Raw genomic sequence first — 20,939 nt, 5'->3', positions numbered from 1 at the left:
TCAATTTTGTAAACCTCTATAAGGTCACTCCTCAGCCTCCGACGCTCCAGAGAAAAAAGCCCCAACCTGTTCAGCCTCTCCCTATAGCTCAAATCCTCCAACCCTGGCAACATCCTTGTAAATCTTTTCTGAACCCTTTCAAGTTTCACAACATCTTTCCAATACGAAGGATACCAGAATTGCACGCAATATTCCAACAGTGGCCTAACCAATATCTTGTACAGCCACAACATGACCTCCCAACTCCGTTACTCAATACTCTGAACAATAAAGGAAAGCATACCAAACGCCTTCTTCACTATCCTATCTACCTGCGACTCTACTTTCAAGGAGCTATGAACCTGCACTCCAAAATCTCTTTGTTCAGCAACGCTCCTTACCATTAAGTGTATAAGTCCTGCTAAGATTTGCTTTCCCAAAATGCGGCACCTCACATTTGTCCGAATTAAACTCCATCTGCCACTTCTCAGCCCATTGGCCCATCTGACCAAGATCCTGTTGTAATCTGAGGTAACCCTCTTCACTGTCCACTACATCTCCAATTTTGGTGTCATCTGCAAACTTACTAACTGTACCTCTTATGCTCACATCCAAAATCATTTATATAAATGATGAAAAGTAGAGGACCCAGCACCAATCCTTGTGGCACTCCACTGGTCACAGGTCTCCAGTCTGAAAAACAACCCTCCTCCACCAAGGAGTTAGGTGCATTAGTTGGAGGTGGAGGTTCTGTATCCAAATGGCTAGTTCTCCCTGTATTCCATGAGATTTAACCTTGCTAACCAATCTCCCATAAGGAACCTTGTTGAACACCTTACTGAAGTCCACATAGATCACATCTACCACTCTGTCCTCATCAATCCTCTTTGTTACTTCTTCAAAAAACTCAATCAAGTTTGTGAGACATTATTTCCCACGCACAAAGCCATGTTGACTATCCCTAATCAGTCCTTGCCTTTCCAAATACATGTACATTCTGTCCCTCAGGATTCCCTCCAACAACTTACCCACCACCACCGTCAGGCTCATTGGTCTATAGTTCGCTGGCTTGTCCTTACCGCTCTTCTTAAACAGTAACACCATGTTAGACAACCTCCAGTCTTCTGGGACCTCACCTGTGACTATCGATGATCCAAATGTAAGAGGCTCAGCAATCACTCCCCAAGCTTCCTGCAGAGTTCTAGGGTACACCTGATCAGGTCCTGAGGATTTATCCATCTTTATGCGTTTTAAGAAGTCCAGCACTTCCTCCTCTGTAATATGGACACTTTTCAAGATGTCACCATCTATTTCCCTTCATTCTATATCTTCCATATCCCTTTCCACAGTAAATACTGTTGCAAAATACTCATTTAGTCTTCCCCATTTTCTGCGGCCCACACAAAGACCGCCTTGCTGATCTTTGAGGAGCCCTATTCTCTCTGGAGTTACCCTTTTGTCCTTAAAGAGAATCCAAAGGGTTTTTACAAATACATTAATTCTATTTGCCAAAGCTATCTCATGTCCCCTTTTTGCCCTCAAGTATACTCCTACTGCCTTTATACTCTAAGGATTCACTTAATCTATCCTGTCTATACCTTATATATGCTTCCTTCTTTTTCTTAACCAAACACTCCATTTTTCACTCATCCAGCATTCCCTATACCAACCAGCCTTCCCTTTCACCCTAACAGGAATATACTTTCTCTGGATTCTTGTTATCTCATTTCTGAAGACTTCCCATTTTAGATTAGATTAGATTACAGTGTGGAAACAGGCCCTTCGGCCCAACAAGTCCACACCGACCCGCCGAAGCGCAACCTACCCATACCCCTACATTTACCCCTTACCTAACACTACGGGCAATTTAGCATGGCCAATTCACCTGACCTGCACATCTTTGGACTGTGGGAGGAAACCGGAGCACCCGGAGGAAACCCACGCAGACACGGGGAGAATGTGCAAACTCCACACAGTCAGTCGCCTGAGTCGGGATTTGAACCCGGGTCTCTGGCGCTGTGAGGCAGCAGTGCTAACCACTGTGCCACCGTGCCGCCCATTTTCCAGCTGTCCCTTTACCTGTGAACATCTGCCCCCAGTCAGCTTTTAAAAGTTCTTGCCTAATACCGTCAAAATTGGCCTTTCTTCAATTTAGAACTTCAACTTTTAGATCTGGTCTATCCTTTTCCATCATTATTTTAAATGTTGCTGACCCCAAAGTGCTCCCCCACTGACACCTCAGTCACCCGCCCTGCCTTATTTCCCCAAGAGTAGGTCGTTTTGCACCTTCCACTACTGAATCAGAAAATTGTCTTGTACACACTTAACACTATGGCAATCCCAGCCTATGTTTGAAAAGTTAAAATCCCCTACCATAAACACCCTTTTATTCTTACAGATAGCTGAGATCTCCTTACAAGTTGGTTTATCAATTTCCCTCTTACTATTAGGGGGTCTATAATACACCTCAATAAAGTGATCATCCCTTTCTTATTTCTCAGTTCTACCCAAATAACTTCCCTGGATGTATTTCCAGGAATATCCTCCCTCAGCACAGCTGTAATGCTACCTCTCCTCTCTGGCCTCCCTTTCTATCCTTCCTGTAGCATTTGTATCCTGGAACATTAAGTTGTCAGTCCTACCCATCCCTGAGCCATGTTTCTGTAATTGCTATGATATCCCAATCCCATGTTCCTAACCATGCCCTGAATTCATCTGCCTTCCTTGTTAGGCCCCTTACATTGAAATAAATGCAGTTTAATTTATTAGTCCTACCTTGTTCCTGACTGTTTGACTCACTTTTGTTCTCAACTGTACCAGTCTCAGATAGAAAGAGATCAATCTCTCACCATCTCTCTGGGTCCCACCTTGAGACATCCTTGATCCTAGCACCAGGGAAGCAATGCACCATTCTGATTTTTCACTGCTGGCCACAGAAACATCTATCTGTACCTCGGATTAGAGAATCCCCTAACACAATTGATCTCTTGGAACCCGGTGTACCCCCCCCCACCATTGCATTAGCGCCAATCACAATACCAGAAACTTGGCTGTTCGTGCTACGTTCCCCTAGGAATCCAATACCCCCTACATTTTAGATTAGATTAGATTCCCTTTTTCCAGAGTGTAGGGAATTTAATCTAATCTAACCAGCAGAGAAGGATAACACAGTTTGTGGCAGCAGCAGAAACCCCAGAGGGATTCACACGTGGAATTCAAGTGAAGATGGAAATGGATTTGGCAGATTACAACACATTTAAACGACTTGGGAGAAGAAAGGGAGATTAGAGATGACACATTAGTTTGCAAGGAGAGAGGGGTGAGGGATTGACTTGTTTGAGGAAGGTGACAATGGAAGATTTGATGGGGGGAATAAAACAAGGAGAACAGCCTATAATATTGGCCAACACAGGTAAAAGGAGGAAAGAGTTAAATAATCAGCAGCTTATTGAGAATAGAATCAATACAACAGAAATGGGCCTCATGGACGAGATGAGTTCTGGGAGGGTATGAAGGAAGCAAGGTGAGAAACTAGAGAAAGATGGAGTTCAGAAACGGCACAGACCCACTTCAGATGTAGGAAAGTGGAAAATGATGTGGCAAAAACAGCTGTTTAGAGAGTTTCAATTTTAATGTCAAAGATATTCATAAGCTTCTGACATTACTTGGAGGGACTGGACAGAAGGATTTAAATTGCAAAAATAAGCCAGCTTTTTGTACTCCAGGATGATCCTAAAGTAGGAGCAATTGACAGTAGAACCTGATAGTATTTAAAATGACTGTACAGTTAGAACCGAGGGTCACAAGTCTTCGGGCAAGGGTCAGCCACTTAAGACAGCTGCAAAAAAGGTCACCTCAGAGCAAATTATTGGAAACTTCAGATGCTGCGTTGTTGAGTTAATACAAGACTGGTGGGATTTTAGACACTAACAGGAATTAAGGGATGCAGGGATATAGCAGGAAGGTAGATTAGGTCAGTCATGGACCTGTATTAACTGAATAGTGGAGCAGATTTGTCAGACTTGATGATTACCATGTTTATGTTTTAAAACAGCGAATCACATGGTGATAATTTCCTATAATGTAACTGAAAAATAATTTCAGTCAATCTTGTCCATTTGGTTGCCTTGGCTCACAAAAATAAGGACACAGGAAAAAACAGAGACTCAGGCAATCATTCACGTTTTCTTTAATGCAGTCGGGCCAAGAAAATGCTGTAATATGGTTAACTCACAGGGGAGCCTTTAGAATTCAAGATAGATGTCCCACCGATGAGGGATAGAGTAATGTGATCATTATTTTATATTAATACTAACAAAGTATACTGATAAATCTACTGCTTAGTGAAGGGATAGCATCTTACCATTTATATCTGCTTCATCTCATCAAGTATTTGAAGAAAAATATTCCAGAGGACGAGAGCATTACTCTCTCGTTAGAAGTGGTGATGAATTTGAATCCACCCCGCTGACATCACACTGCATCGCATTTCAGCCAAATTCCCAGGGGGTCAGTGAGCTGGACGACAGGTCTGAGATGCTGAGGGACACCAACGGCAAAAATTGAATTCCTGTACTGGCTAAGGTTACTGTGAAGATCACGCCTTCTCAATCTCACTCCTTGCATTAGGAGTGTTTGACCACAGGTTAAACTCACCACCAGTTAGTTGCCTCTCTAACGAGAGAGCAGCCCTAGATTTGAAATAGCTTACGTGCAATAAGACAATGCAATGACACGTATTGTATTGTATAGTTAAATATTGGGAATTGCTGGTGTAGCCCTAAACACTGAATACTTCAGCATTCATCTCACCAATCTCTGAGCTACGGAACGTGGGTAACGCAGACATTGGAAATCTACATGTGAGTGGTACTTCAGTTTGTAAGATTATCAGTTCTGAAGAGAAAATGAAAGTAATTTCTATTTGCATTGAAACAATGAGGAAAGGAAAGGCAGTGCAAACAAAGAATGACCAATTACCATGAATGGGATCACAGCCTGAGCTCATTACAGCAACAGCTAGCAAGATGATTTCAAATCTCAAATGGCTACAATGGCACTGGTGACACTTTTTACTTTGCACAGCAGTTATTCTGGTCATTTCAAATAACAGAACACCAGCCAGGTGACAAAACTGAATAGAAGAGAAATGGGTGAATAGAATTAATGTTTGATTTGTTTTAAATTAAAATGGTTTAATATCATATTAAAAGGAGTCATTCTTATTTTCTAAGCAACTCCATCACTACAACATCAGTGGGAGAGGTTTTTCCAAATGACGTGCCATTAGGAAGCTTCAGCTCCGTGAAATGAAGGCAATCTGATGTCTCAGAGTTGTCCAGAGAGCAATTACAGACAGTCTAATCACATTTGTGCAAAATGTCTCCAACATTTTTCACGAGGTGAAATGTCAAAATGCATGGAGTGAATTTCAACATTATTTAGTCAGTGATTGCAAGAAAACAGTCTTCAGGGATCACAAAGTGAACATTTCTTCAGAGACTAGTTCAACAGCTGAAACATTGTGTTTTTGTCTCATTAGTTGCAAATTTACCTGTTGAATAAATTTATCATGGACTGAGATCACATCTGTCTGAACACAGTCCTGTTTAGTCAGGAGCTAGGTGGTGGATCTTCACATCATACACAAGTGATTACATCATACGTGAAAAACTCCAACAGATCCCCAAACATACACTGAAGAACTCTTAGATCTCCCACATAAAGTTACACTAAAAACCAGACCCCTGTATACAAAGCATCCTTTTTTCCCCATAATCCTCACTCTTCCATCTGTCCCCTGCTCAGCCTTTGACCTCCATCTCTCTACATACTCAAACTACCCTGTCCACAGGTCTTTTACTATTCACTGAGCTCTGTCCCCATACCCCCACCAGTCTCTCTTCCGCCGTCCCCCTCCAGTCTCTCCTTCGTCGTTCCCCTCACCCCCTCCAGTCGCTGGTCTTCAGTACTTTCCCCACCTCAGCCTTTGTTCTCCTTATCCATCTTCACTCTCTCTCTCACTGCAGTTACTAAAACAGCCTCCACACATTATGGATAGAATGATGTATTTTCAATAGTATGTTCAGCTCCCAGTAAGATAAACAGTTTGTTTTAAATGAGAAGTTCAATCCATCTAGTTCATCAGATGGTTTACTGAGGTCTAAAGTTCCTTGGTCCTCTGAGAAAAGTGTTGCATGTCAATTTTGCTCCTAACATTGGAGAAAGAACGTGTGTAAGAAACATTGCAAAACAGTTTCTAGGAATTCTGAGCCCCAAACCTACTATGCAGTGTTCCTGCATTAACATGATCACAAGATCTGATCGTTTCACTGTAGTTTATTTTGTTTCTCTTTCTTGAATGGAAACAGTGTCCCAGTTGGAGACAAATGTCCCAGACATAGCAAAGCTTATCCTATAGAGCTTAACCAGGTTGTCACCTCCTCAGAATCTGGCTCTTAATATTTATTCTTCCAGTGAGGGAGCGACTTTCAGTAGGAACTGTTCAGACCAAATTACCAGAACAATTGCAAAACAAAATGTTTCACAAATCTTCCATCTTCATTCATTTAAGTGCATCATGTAACTTAATGACTGTGTTCTGTAGCAAAAATAGAGTTTAACCAAAGCTGCTCCTTTGCAGATTCCAAAATGTCAATTCTGCCTCTTGAGGGAATATGCTTCACTCCAGGCTTCCTCCAGGTCCTAACAGCACCAGCTGCAGAAACTTCAAGATGTTTACTTCCTATAATGAAACCGTGAATCCTCAGGTCAGGCCTCTGCAGCAATTCTGTTGGAGCCACGATGAAAAGGGGTGACAATGAAATCTTTCCCTATAAAATGAGCTGCTGGCACAGAGGGAACAGTATTAACAATAACTGACTTCAAGTGTCAATTAATGACTTAGTAAATGTGGAGGAACCCAGGTCTCTTCCAGGTGATTTTAAATACCTATCGAGCGTAAAACTCTCTTCTCTTTCTCATTGAGGTGATTAGAAAATGGTGTGTAGCAGGGCTGCTGGGCAAACTGACGGAGGTAATCTGTTAGATATGCCTGCAATTAAAACATAGGATCAGTATTCAATACATTTCACAATGAGTATAATTCATTCCATTTTACAACGTGCTCTCCACAATGTGTCATTTTTAGTTATTTTGCGGAAATTTACTTAACAGGCACAATGGGATTCTGTGTTGGAAATATTTCCCAGACAGGTAGTGAAACACTAGGACTCATTAATAGAATGAGTGTTCTGGGAGCTGAACATACTATTGAAATACATCATTCTATCCTTAATGTGTGGAGGCTGTTTTAGCTGTGGTGCATGATCTCATCTAGCATACGTTTAGGATCTTTTTCTTAATGTGACTTCAGGTTTTAGCCTAATGTATAATTCCTGACATAGTCCTCTGCCCTTACAGAATAATAATTGCCATTAAACATGGCCTTCACTGCCTCTTTGCAAACCCTCTTCTCTCTCATGTCTTGTTGTGCTGACACAGTTTACCCAACAATGATGCTGATAGCTTCGCTTCTCAATCCCATATTAGCATCTTTCTAATGCTGATCAGAAATTTAATCATAATTCATTTTTCTAACAGAATCCCTACACTGCAGTTAGAGGCCATTCAGCCCATCGAGTCCACTGACCCTCCAAAAGCACCCTACCCAGAATCAACCTCCTTCATTTAATGATAATGATAACTCCTATATACCTGTAAATCAACTTGATATAATGGATCCTTCAGAGTGTCTGGATCATCTTCAACATCCTCGTCGTAATAATCATCATCTGTTTAGAAACAGACACCATTATTACCCATAACCTTAATTAGCTTCAAATCGGTGCAAAACAGCACATCAAAAAACTTTAGAAATCAGTTGTCATTATTCAACCATTCAAGAAAGTCTAATTTAGGAGATTGAAACCTGCTGGGGTGACTGATCTTTTTAAGCTGATCAATAAGCAACTTGAAGATCCCACCCTTTCACTGTCAACTGAGATATTTGCATTTTGCAATTAGAGGCCTCTGAAAATTAGAATAAAATATTGCTGATGATGTACCTATCACCTCCCATCTTGCTCATTTGCCATTTATTAATTTGCAGGGCCTGACTGTGTATGCGCAAGTCACTGAAACACCGCATTAATGGGAACCTGTGAATGAAGAATGATTAGTAAGAATGTACACATTATCCCAGTTTTAAATTCTCAACTCTGCTTACAATTGAGCTTTATTTCTCTTCATGGTTTTAAAATCTTGTGTGCTTGAACTATATGCTTCAGATCTAGAGGTCAGTGATACAGAGTCTTGTGTTGTATACTTTTCAAAATCAATGCTTGCGCAAATTTTATCTAAATCAATTCCAGACATATATTTATAAAGCATCTTACCATATCGAACACCTGCTCCTGGATTGAGTAGATCTGATAACAGCTGTCCTGCTAAACCCTCATCATCCTCTTCATCATCATCATCCTGGTCCTCCCACATGTCATTGACTTCATCTGAACAAATGAGACACAGAAACATCAGCTTAACAAAGTTGTGCATTTCAGAGTAAAGAGATGCCATTGTAAACAATGTCAAAAACCATGGAAAAACAGGAAAATATGCTTCACTACTAATACTTTTTTTGAAATTTCCCAGATTTTTGTATGCAACTTTTGTAATTAATGCTGACAAATGTAAAACTTTCTATTTTGACACCCAGTATAAGAAAAAGAACATTCTTATTAGCTGTGACACAGTTTGAAGTTGAGTACAGCTCCTTCCGCAGTCTTAACTTCAGAAATTGCTTTTCTGCAGCATACTGTTGTCTCTCTCAGCACTGTCTGGATTCCTCTCTCAAAGATTGATGTCTAGGGTTAGAATCCATGGATCATGTGACTGTATTAACATTGCTCAATCGCAGCTTGAACTTTAAGTCAGAAGGCTGGGCTGAGGTAAAACGCTAGAACTGACCCCACTCACAGTTCTTTTTTATTTCCTAAGCAACTCCAAGACATCTTTGTACTGCTTGGATTCATTAGGATCATTGGCTTGCTGGATATGTACACAGACACGGTGGGTCTTGCTGGATAAAGTTTTGTGCTATTGCACTTATTTCAACATAGTTTCTATTGAACAAAGCAAAAAGTGACGCATTAATTCTTCCGCATCCCTCTCGAGTATGAGGATAGCTGTTGGTTCTGTGACAGCAAGATACATCATCACCATATGACAAAAGACACACAATATTTCTGGAAAAGCATTGCTGTGCTTTGGTCAGCCTGGTCCTCCAAGTTGTAAAATTGATGTCCTGCTCACTGGAGCCCAGCAGCGAAATGTGCCCACAGTTCTGATAATCTAAATTTCTAATTAACTCTCCGGGGCTAGCTGTTCAGGAGAAATCATTTTGACATCACATCGGAAAGCATCTATGCACTATTTACAGAACTCCAAAATGACCAGACAGGCAGCAAGTAAAACAGGATTACAATGGTTAACCTGAGAGAGACTGGGATCAAACTTTTACGACAGATTCCATCCATTCAATCTTCAACAAAACCTCATGCTTCACCAACTTCACACCAATATTAATGGCAACAGTGCAGAAAAACATTACATATTTACTGTAAAACAGTGAACACCAAAATAGTAAATATGAAACAAAAACAGAAACTGCTGGGAAGATTCAGCAGGCCTGGCAGCATCTATGAACAAAAATCATAATTAATGTTTTGGATTCAGCGACCCTTCCTCAGAACTGATGGTGGCTAGGAAAAAGTTACTTTTTATGCAGAAGATAGGGTGTCGGGAGGCAGTAAAGATCAAATAACTGGTGGAGATACAGCCCAAAGAGAGAGCTGTTGGACAGAAAAAGGATTGGATGACAAATCAGCCTGGAAGAATGAATAGCGATTAGTGGACAATTAGCTAATGATAGATGGCGTGTAACAGTAGATCATGTGATAACACCACCTGGAGTTCTTAGAAAAGGTCACTCAGCCTGAAATGTTAACTCTGATTTCTCTCCACAGATGTTGCCAGACCTGCTGAACTTTTCCAGCAACTTCTGTTTTGTTTCTGATCTACAGCACCTGCAGTTCTTTCAGCTTTCATGTGATAACAAGGCCTGGTGTGTGGGGGTTGGCATAAGGACCTGGGAGAACTGGATTTCTTTCTCAAACAAACTTAAAAAAAATGATACCATTACTTTTCAAATGCATTGCAATAGCTGTAATATGAACTTGAACACAACTGAATTTGAGGCACTGTTGCAGATGGTTATTGGGAGGCAGGATATCTGGACCCATTTCACTGACAAATTGCAGTACTTAGTAAGAATCAGCTGTGACTCCTACTCTTGGCACAGTGAATAATTTGGTTTACCTGGGGATCTGGTGAACAGTTTTTTTAAAAAAAAATGCACAGAAGCATGTCTCCAAAGAGAATATCCGCCAGTGCATCCAAGATATAAACTCTGACCTGCAATAAGTGAAGCTGATGGTCACTTCCCCACAAGCCAAACATTTTATACTTTTTATGCATTTGGGGGGGGGGGGTATGGGCATTAATGGCAAAGCCAGCATTGTGTCCTCTACAAGGTGGTGCTACTGAAATATACCAGTGCACTGCGGTGCTACTTCAGTTAATAATCAATTACATTCTGTGGGTATGGAGTCACATCTAGGCCAAACTGGATGAAAGCAGCAAATTTCCTTCTCAAAAGCACATTAATGAACTAGATGGGTTTTACAACATGACAATTTCATGATCATCATCACTGAGCCTCTATTATAGATTTATTAAGTTACCTAAATTTAAATGCCCCCAAAAGTGTTTGGATTATTCATCAGGGTGGCTGGATTACTAGCCTAACATCAGCACTGTACCCATCTGAGGGCAGCTTCTTCTCCTGAAGGTGGATGGTGATTTCGCTGAGCCTGCGTTATTTTACATTTAAAACAATAAAACTATGTGGCACATGTACGGGACCCTTCCCTATCTGAATGTCGGTGTGGATTGCTGTTTCTTCTAGCTAGATCCTACCTCCTATCCTTTCTCAACCTAGCCCCACACTTAAAGAAAAAGCAAGTGAGGTATCTATATTTATGCAGAACGTTATTGCAAGAGTCTGCCACATCCCCTAATACTTCACATGCAATTATTTTCAAGTAGGCTTATAGTTATGTAAATGTGGCAACCATTTTTCACATCATAAGACACTCAGAGTAAGAGTAAGGTGGATGAGCAGGCAAATCAGTTTCTTTTAGAGAGAAAGATGAGCAGCTCAAGTGTTTTGCAAGAGGTACCACAGGGCTGTTAACATCTGTCTGAACAGACTGCAGCTGTTTTAGTTTAAAATCTCACTAAAAGACATAATCTCCAAGACTTTGCATTCCATTGGAATGTGGCTCAAATGCCCTCTTAGCCTTGAAATTCAATTCCTATTTGTTTCCATTTCACTTGTGCTGTGCCCTGTTGACAAGCTCTTAATGCGGACAAGGGCGAGCCAAAATAAGGTATCTGACCTATTCCCTCCAAACTGTACTGTTCAGGACTGAGGCACATATTGAACTTTAGCACCACCCAATTGTATCAAAACTACCTGACAGAACTGCCGGCAATTACAAGTGATATTACACTTAATGTTCCATTATGAAGATAGATTGGAGAAGTTGGGACTATTTTCTTTGGAGAAGGGAAGGCAGAGGGGAAATTTATTCATGATGTTCAAAATCACAAGAGGTCTGTACTCAGTAGATAGGGCAAAAAATATGGCAACACAAGGACAATGGTTCTTAAGCCTTTGGCTCAGAAGTTCCAATCAGAGTCAAAGATCGATGGGGTGGATGGATATTAGGAAAGCCATTATGTTCAAGGCTATGGGTCTAGTGCGGGAAAGTGGGGCTAGTGTAGTTTGTGCGTAGAGCTGCGGTACAGACTTGATAAGCCAAAAGGAGTGCGGGACCGCGAGAGTGCCAGATAGGTCATGAAGGAGTGAGGGACCGCGAGAGTGCCAGGTAGGTCATGAAGGAGTGAGGGACCGCGAGAGTGCCAGGTGAGTCATGAAGGAGTGAGGGACCGCGAGAGTGCCAGGTGGGTCATGAAGGAGTGAGGGACCGCGAGAGTGCCAGGTGGGTCATAAAGGAGTGAGGGACCGCGAGAGTGCCAGGTGGGTCAAAGTCATAGAACATAAAAAAGGCCCTTGAGCTCAGAATCTACACCGTCCAATTTACATTAACCACATGGCCCATTATCTTGAACTTTATGACATTTCAAGTGCTCATTCACCTACTTTTTAAAGGGTGTGTGTTTTCTCACATCTACTACTCTCGCACGCAGTGCATTTCAGACCTCCACCCCCCTCTAGGTGAAAAGATTTTTCTCAAATTAAACCTCTCCAAACCTCCTGCCCTTTACTTATTAAAAAAATGCCCCCTTGTTATTGAGTCTTCTCCAGAAGGGAACAGCTGCTCCCTAGCTACTCTGTCTAAGCTCCTCAATCTTATACATCTCAATCAGGTACCCCTCAGCCTTCTCTGCTCCAAATAAAACAAGGTTGAGTGTGGGGTTCTGGAAAAGCACAGCAGGTCAGCTAGCATCTGAGAAGCAGGAGAATTGAATTTCAGGCATAAGCCCTTCATCAAGCGTCCTGAAGGGCTTCTGCCCGAAATGTCGATTCTCCTGCTCCTCAGATGATGCCTGACCAGCTGTAGTTTTCCAGCACCACACTCAACTCTGATCTCCGGCACCCGCAGTCCTCACTTTCTCAGCCACATTTCATAGCTAAAGCACTCCATCACAGGTCACATGCTGGTGAATCTCTGCATCACCTGTACAATCACCTCCCTCTCACTGTGCATTGACCAGAACTGCACATAGTATTCTAGCTGTGGCCCAAAGTTTTGTACAACTCCAACATGACCTCCTTGCTCATAAAGTCTTTGTCAAGACTGATAATGACAAATGATCTGTATGCCTTAATTACAATTCACCTGTCCTGCTCCTTCGGGGTTCAACGGACAAACACCCAAAGATTCCCTTGAGATTCCTTTTGACTTGCCATTGAGTACTCCCTTGTCTTGTTCCTTCTTCCAAACTGCATCACCTCACACTTTTCAGAGTTAAAATCCATCTGTGATTGATGTGCTCATAAGGTGAGGGAGCTGTTGGGATACTAGATAGGTGGATTAGTGTGGATGGCAGATCAGGCAGGATTCAAAATAAAGGTTTGGAGTCAAATGTCAGTCAGTCATCATTAACTAGTGTGTTCACCATGGTGATATCTCTACCTATCAGAGTCTCATCATTAAATAATCAGCACTCTCCTCTCATAAGTTATTTTTTTTATTTACTCTGGTACTCTTGCGAATAATCCTGAGCAATACAAGGCAAAAAGCTTCAATAAAAGGTTTTTTTTAAAGCAATGCTCAACCTTTGCACTACCAATCAGCTTTGAAGAACACAGGTGATTCTGTTAAGAAATGGCACAAGTCTTGGTGCAACAACTATTCTGAAATCTATGGTGTGACTCCAGGCACCTGTGCAAAGACTCTCCTGATACAATGGCTAGTGCTATTGAATAGATTGTATAAGTAGAAGGGACAACACCACCATCTAATGGCTTTATGGCAATATGACAGAAAATCACAAACTCAACTTTGAATTGATTCAGATAGCTCCCGAAACACTGAGCAGGGGAAAATTTAATCGCCCTCCAGTTACAAACTGAAAGAAGCTAATGGAGTTAGAATTTGAAGTGCGTTTTTAAGCTCAGTACTTTGTAAAACAGAGTCTGCAGATAAGCAGATAGCTACAAAGAAAAACAATTCAGTTATTGATCAACAATAAAGGACAATATGTCTGCAGTAATTGGAATCAGCTCAGACAACTTAACTGTCTATGAGGTAAGGAAGGAGAGCGCGAACAAGCATTCACACTGATGTAATGGTACCTTGATGCCAATCTGCTGCTGTGGATTGCCGCGAGATGTTTGCCTCCATGACACTGGATAGCTCACCAATCAACAGCTTGAAGAGTTTTACAAGAAGGGGAATGTTGGTCCAACGTTCTGGATCTGCTCAAAGCAAATATCATGAAGCCTAGATTAATAATTTCAGACTAAGAAGGTTTATAAACACAAATTAGGATTGCAGGGGTAATTTTTCACATATTAAAGCTCTCTATTTAATTACTTGCATCTTTAAACAGGATATGGAGGTGCCAGTGTTGGACTGTGGGGGACAGAAGTCACGCGACGCCAGGCTATAGTCCAACAGGTTTATTTGAAATCACAAGCTTTCGGGGCACTGCTTCTTTATCAGATGAAGTACCATTAGACTTCATCCGATGAAGGAGCACCACTCCAAAATCATGTGACTTCTGACCTTTAAACAGAGTCAAGTTTAAAACTGACTACACATTATTTCTTCACAGAAAATGTCAAAGCCCAGAAACGAGGAAATTTACCACGAGAGTACAACCCAAAACAATCTCATCATTTGCCACAAATTAAATGTTCACTTTCACTTGTCAATCCACCATCAACAGATCACAGAAGCATATTCACCCCATTGCATCAACTATCTCCCACTGCCTTCTCTTCCCACAGAGGCTGATATTTTCTTTTTCATGAGTTTATTTAATTCTCTTTTGACTGTTATTTTGTTTCCTTATGTTTCTGCTGATTACAGAGTAATAATGACCAAGTTATAAATATAACAGATAAATATATAGAGTCATAGAGATGTACAGCATGGAAACAGACCCTTCGGTCCAACCTGTCCATGCCGACCAGATATCCTAACCCAATCTAGTCCCACCTGCCAGCACCCGGCCCATATCCCTCCAAACTCTTCCTATTCATATATCCATCCAAATGCCTTTTAAATGTTCTAATTGTACCAGCCTCCACCACATCCTCTGGCAGCTCATTCCATACACGTACCACCCACTGCGTGAATAAGTTGCCCCTTAGATCTCTTTTATATCTTTCCCTCTCACCCTAAACCTATGCCCTCTAGTTCTGGACTCCCTGAACCCAGGAAAAAGATTATCCTATCCATGCCCCTCAATTTTGTAAACCTCTATAAGGTCACCCCTCAGCTTCCGACGCTCCAGGGAAAACAGCTCCAGCCTGTTCAGCCTCTCCCTGTAGCTCAGATACTCCATCCCTGGCAACATCCTTGTAAATCTTTTCTGAACATTTTCACATTTCGCAACATCTTTCCAATAGGAAGGAGACCAGAACTGCACGCAATATTCCAACAGTGGTCTAATCAATGTCCTTACAGCCACAACATGACCTCCCAACTCCTGTACTCAATACTCTGACCAATAAAGGAAAGCATACCAAGCTCCGCCTTCACTATCCTATCTACCTGCGACTCCACTTTCAAGGAGCTATGAACCTGCACTCCAAGGTCTCTTTGTTCAGCAACACTCCATGGCAAATTGCTGTCAAATGTCTTTAGCAGAGACTCTCCACTTATCAGGCGCCTGAACTCGCATCTGAGCCGCTGCTCTTCCTCAGCTATGATGCAGATGCTGATCAAATGCAAACCTTTCCCTCAATGCCCAAGAGGCTGAAATGGACCTAAGACCCAACCAGACCTTCCCCTCCATCATCAGGACAGAAATGGGAATGTTCACTGAAAACTGTGCAGTGTTCAGTACAATTCACCACAACTCAAACATTGAGGCAATTCATGCTCAAATGCAACAAGGCCTGGATAATATCCAGGCTTCGACTGACAAGGAGGAGAAAGTGAAGACTGCAGATCAGAGTCAAAACGTGTGGCGCTGGAAAAGTACAGGTCAGACAGCATCTGAGGAGGTGAATCGACGTTTCAGGAATTTCTGAAGGGCTTTTCCATGCCACTTCAGGAATTTCTGAAGGGCTTTTCCATGCCACACTTTTCGAAATGGACTGACAAGTGGCAAGTAACATTCACAACACACAAGAGTCAGACAATAACCATTTCCAACAAGTGAGAGAGAGACAGACACACAGAGACATAGACAGAGAGAGAGAGGCACAGACAGAGAGAGAGAGGCACAGACAGAGAAAGAGAGACAGACAGAGAGACACACACACACAGACACAGAGAGGCACAGAGCGAGAGGGAGCGGGAGAGGCACAGAGCGGGAGGGAGCGGGAGAGGCACAGAGCGGGAGGGAGCGGGAGAGGCACAGAGCGGGAGGGAGCGGGAGAGGCACAGAGCGGGAGGGAGCGGGAGAGGCACAGAGCGGGAGGGAGCGGGAGAGGCACAGAGCGGGAGGGAGCGCGGGCGGGAGGGAGCGCGGGCGGGAGGGAGCGCGGGCGGGAGGGAGCGCGGGCGGGAGGGAGCGCGGGCGGGAGGGAGCGCGGGCGGGAGGGAGCGCGGGCGGGAGGGAGCGCGGGCGGGAGGGAGCGCGGGCGGGAGGGAGCGCGGGCGGGAGGGAGCGCGGGCGGGAGGGAGCGCGGGCGGGAGGGAGCGCGGGCGGGAGGGAGCGCGGGCGGGAGGGAGCGCGGGCGGGAGGGAGCGCGGGCGGGAGGGAGCGCGGGCGGGAGGGAGCGCGGGCGGGAGGGAGCGCGGGCGGGAGGGAGCGCGGGCGGGAGGGAGCGCGGGCGGGAGGGAGCGCGGGCGGGAGGGAGCGCGGGCGGGAGGGAGCGCGGGCGGGAGGGAGCGCGGGCGGGAGGGAGCGCGGGCGGGAGGGAGCGCGGGCGGGAGGGAGCGCGGGCGGGAGGGAGCGCGGGCGGGAGGGAGCGCGGGCGGGAGGGAGCGCGGGCGGGAGGGAGCGCGGGCGGGAGGGAGCGCGGGCGGGAGGGAGCGCGGGCGGGAGGGAGCGCGGGCGGGAGGGAGCGCGGGCGGGAGGGAGCGCGGGCGGGAGGGAGCGCGGGCGGGAGGGAGCGCGGGCGGGAGGGAGCGCGGGCGGGAGGGAGCGCGGGCGGGAGGGAGCGCGGGCGGGAGGGAGCGCGGGCGGGAGGGAGCGCGGGCGGGAGGGAGCGCGGGCGGGAGGGAGCGCGGGCGGGAGGGAGCGCGGGCGGGAGGGAGCGCGGGCGGGAGGGAGCGCGGGCGGGAGGGAGCGCGGGCGGGAGGGAGCGCGGGCGGGAGGGAGCGCGGGCGGGAGGGAGCGCGGGCGGGAGGGAGCGCGGGCGGGAGGGAGCGCGGGCGGGAGGGAGCGCGGGCGGGAGGGAGCGCGGGCGGGAGGGAGCGCGGGCGGGAGGAGCGCGGGCGGGAGGGAGCGCGGGCGGGAGGGAGCGCGGGCGGGAGGGAGCGCGGGCGGGAGGGAGCGCGAGCGGGAGGGAGCGCGAGCGGGAGGGAGCGCGAGAGGGAGGGAGCGCGAGAGGGAGGGAGCGCGAGAGGGAGGGAGCGCGAGAGGGAGGGAGCGCGAGAGGGAGGGAGCGCGAGAGGGAGGGAGCGCGAGAGGGAGGGAGCGCGAGAGGGAGGGAGCGCGAGAGGGAGGGAGCGCGAGAGGGAGGGAGCGCGAGAGGGAGAGAGCGCGAGAGGGAGAGAGCGCGAGAGGGAGAGAGCGCGAGAGGGAGAGAGCGCGAGAGGGAGAGAGCGCGAGAGGGAGAGAGCGCGAGAGGGAGAGAGCGCGAGAGGGAGAGAGCGCGAGAGGGAGAGAGCGCGAGAGGGAGAGAGCGCGAGAGGGAGAGAGCGCGAGAGGGAGAGAGCGCGAGAGGGAGAGAGCGCGAGAGGGAGAGAGCGCGAGAGGGAGAGAGCGCGAGAGGGAGAGAGCGCGAGAGGGAGAGAGCGCGAGAGGGAGAGAGCGCGAGAGGGAGAGAGCGCGAGCGCGAGAGCGCGAGAGCGAGAGAGCGCGAGAGCGCGAGAGCGCGAGAGCGAGAGAGCGAGAGAGCGAGAGAGCGAGAGAGCGCGAGAGCGAGAGAGCGAGAGAGCGCGAGAGCGCGAGAGCGCGAGAGCGCGAGAGCGCGAGAGCGCGAGAGCGCGAGAGCGAGAGAGCGAGAGAGCGCGAGAGCGAGAGAGCGAGAGAGCGCGAGAGCGCGAGAGCGAGAGAGCGCGAGAGCGCGAGAGCGCGAGAGCGCGAGAGCGAGAGAGCGCGAGAGCGAGAGAGCGAGAGAGCGAGAGAGCGAGAGAGCGCGAGAGCGAGAGAGGGCGAGAGCGAGAGCGAGAGCTAGAGCGAGAGCTAGAGCGAGAGCGAGAGCGAGAGCGAGAGGGAGAGAGAGCGAGAGGGAGAGAGAGAGAGAGCGAGAGGGAGAGAGAGCGAGAGGGAGAGAGAGCGAGAGGGAGAGAGAGCGAGAGGGAGAGAGAGCGAGAGGGAGAGAGAGCGAGAGGGAGAGAGAGCGAGAGGGAGAGAGAGCGAGAGGGAGAGAGAGCGAGAGGGAGAGAGAGCGAGAGGGAGAGAGCGCGAGAGGGAGAGAGCGCGAGAGGGAGAGAGCGCGAGAGGGAGAGTGCGCGAGAGGGAGAGGGCGAGAGAGGGAGAGGGCGAGAGAGAGAGAGCGATAGCGAGAGAGGGCGAGAGAGAGGGCGAGAGAGAGAGCGAGAGCGAGAGCTAGAGCGAGAGCGAGGGGGAGAGAGAGCGAGAGGGAGAGAGAGCGAGAGGGAGAGAGAGCGAGAGGGAGAGAGAGCGAGAGGGAGAGAGAGCGAGAGGGAGAGAGAGCGAGAGGGAGAGAGAGCGAGAGGGAGAGAGAGCGAGAGGGAGAGAGAGCGAGAGGGAGAGAGAGCGAGAGGGAGAGAGCGCGAGAGCGACAGCGCGAGAGCGAGAGCGCGAGAGCGAGAGCGCGAGAGCGCGAGAGCGAGAGCGAGAGAGCGAGAGAGCGCGAGAGCGAGAGAGCGCGAGAGCGAGAGAGCGCGAGAGCGAGAGCGCGAGAGCGCGAGAGAGCGAGAGAGCGAGAGAGCGAGAGAGCGAGAGAGCGAGAGAGCGAGAGAGCGTGAGAGAGCGAGCGAGAGGGAGAGCGAGAGGGAGAGCGAGAGGGAGAGCGAGAGGGAGAGCGAGAGGGAGAGCGAGAGGGAGAGCGAGAGGGAGAGCGAGAGGGAGAGCGAGAGGGAGAGCGAGAGGGAGAGCGAGAGGGAGAGCGAGAGGGAGAGCGAGAGGGAGAGCGAGAGGGAGAGCGAGAGGGAGAGCGAGAGAGAGCGCGAGAGGGAGAGAGGGCGAGAGGGCGACAGGGAGAGAGCGCGAGAGGGAGAGCGCGAGAGGGAGAGCGCGAGAGGGAGAGCGCGAGAGGGAGAGCGCGAGAGGGAGAGCGCGAGAGCGCGAGAGCGAGAGCGCGAGAGCGAGAGAGCGCGAGAGCGAGAGAGCGAGAGAGCGAGAGCGAGAGAGCGAGAGCGAGAGCGAGAGAGCGAGAGCGAGAGAGCGAGAGAGCGAGAGAGCGAGAGAGCGAGAGAGCGAGAGAGCGAGAGAGCGAGAGAGCGAGAGAGCGAGAGCGAGAGAGCGAGAGAGCGAGAGAGCGAGAGCGAGAGAGCGAGAGAGCGAGAGCGAGAGAGCGAGAGCGAGAGGGAGAGCGAGAGAGCGAGCGAGAGGGAGAGCGAGAGGGAGAGCGAGAGGGAGAGCGAGAGGGAGAGCGAGAGGGAGAGCGAGAGGGAGAGCGAGAGGGAGAGCGAGAGGGAGAGCGAGAGGGAGAGCGAGAGGGAGAGCGCGCGAGAGAGCGCGAGAGGGAGAGCGCGAGAGGGAGCGCGAGAGGGAGAGCGCGAGAGGGAGAGCGCGAGAGGGAGAGCGCGAGAGGGAGAGCGCGAGAGGGAGAGCGCGAGAGGGAGAGCGCGAGAGGGAGAGCGCGAGAGGGAGAGCGCGAGAGGGAGAGCGCGAGAGGGAGAGCGCGAGAGGGAGAGCGCGAGAGGGAGAGCGCGAGAGGGAGAGCGCGAGAGGGAGAGCGCGAGAGGGAGAGCGCGAGAGGGAGAGCGCGAGAGGGAGAGCGCGAGAGGGAGAGCGCGAGAGGGAGAGCGCGAGAGGGAGAGCGCGAGAGGGAGAGCGCGAGAGGGAGAGCGCGAGAGGGAGAGCGCGAGAGGGAGAGCGCGAGAGGGAGAGCGCGAGAGGGAGAGCGCGAGAGGGAGAGCGCGAGAGGGAGAGCGCGAGAGGGAGAGCGCGAGAGGGAGAGCGCGAGAGGGAGAGCGCGAGAGGGAGAGCGCGAGAGGGAGAGCGCGAGAGGGAGAGCGCGAGAGGGAGAGCGCGAGAGGGAGAGCGCGAGAGGGAGAGCGCGAGAGGGAGAGCGCGAGAGGGAGAGCGCGAGAGGGAGAGCGCGAGAGGGAGAGCGCGAGAGGGAGAGCGCGAGAGGGAGAGCGCGAGAGGGAGAGCGCGAGAGGGAGAGCGCGAGAGGGAGAGCGCGAGAGGGAGAGCGCGAGAGGGAGAGCGCGAGAGGGAGAGCGCGAGAGGGAGAGCGCGAGAGGGAGAGCGCGAGAGGGAGAGCGCGAGAGGGAGAGCGCGAGAGGGAGAGCGCGAGAGGGAGAGCGCGAGAGGGAGAGCGCGAGAGGGAGAGCGCGAGAGGGAGAGCGCGAGAGGGAGAGCGCGAGAGGGAGAGCGCGAGAGGGAGAGCGCGAGAGGGAGAGCGCGAGAGGGAGAGCGCGAGAGGGAGAGCGCGAGAGGGAGAGCGCGAGAGGGAGAGCGCGAGAGGGAGAGCGCGAGAGGGAGAGCGCGAGAGGGAGAGCGCGAGAGGGAGAGCGCGAGAGGGAGAGCGCGAGAGGGAGAGCGCGAGAGGGAGAGCGCGAGAGGGAGAGCGCGAGAGGGAGCGCGAGAGGGAGCGCGAGAGGGAGCGAGAGAGGGAGCGAGAGAGGGAGCGAGAGAGCGAGAGGGCGAGAGGGAGAGAGCGAGAGGGAGAGAGCGCGAGAGGGAGAGAGCGCGAGAGGGAGAGAGCGCGAGAGGGAGAGAGCGCGAGAGGGAGAGAGCGCGAGAGGGGGAGAGCGCGAGAGGGGGAGAGCGCGAGAGGGGGAGAGCGCGAGAGGGGGAGAGCGCGAGAGGGGGAGAGCGCGAGAGGGGGAGAGCGCGAGAGGGGGAGAGCGCGAGAGGGGGAGAGCGCGAGAGGGGGAGAGCGCGAG

General features: G+C 49.0%; 1 protein-coding gene across 2 annotated transcripts in view; it reads right to left on the bottom strand.

Annotated features, from left to right (window-relative positions):
• Positions 1 to 4,152: 4,152 nt before the first annotated feature.
• The window catches only part of ipo9 (importin 9), a 74,856-nt gene continuing 58,069 nt past the window's right edge, over positions 4,153 to 20,939 (bottom strand). The window contains exons 21-24 of one of the 2 annotated variants that reach the window (XM_043717094.2): positions 13,925 to 14,047; positions 8,376 to 8,489; positions 7,696 to 7,772; positions 4,153 to 7,033 (exon numbers count right to left, since the gene is read on the bottom strand). In XM_043717094.2, the coding sequence (XP_043573029.1) occupies positions 6,923 to 7,033; positions 7,696 to 7,772; positions 8,376 to 8,489; positions 13,925 to 14,047 (425 nt within the window). In that variant the 3' untranslated portion in view covers positions 4,153 to 6,922. The remainder of the gene's footprint in view (positions 7,034 to 7,695; positions 7,773 to 8,375; positions 8,490 to 13,924; positions 14,048 to 20,939) is intronic. The other variant, XM_087973782.1, reaches the window with a different exon arrangement.

This window comes from Chiloscyllium plagiosum, unplaced genomic scaffold (assembly GCF_037043375.1).
Source record: "Chiloscyllium plagiosum isolate Xiang-an unplaced genomic scaffold, Cpla_swu_hap1 HiC_scaffold_26, whole genome shotgun sequence".
NCBI classification, from domain to species: domain Eukaryota; kingdom Metazoa; phylum Chordata; class Chondrichthyes; order Orectolobiformes; family Hemiscylliidae; genus Chiloscyllium; species Chiloscyllium plagiosum.
Note: the sequence above shows the minus strand (reverse complement) of the source record. Positions and strands in the feature narration are given on the sequence as shown.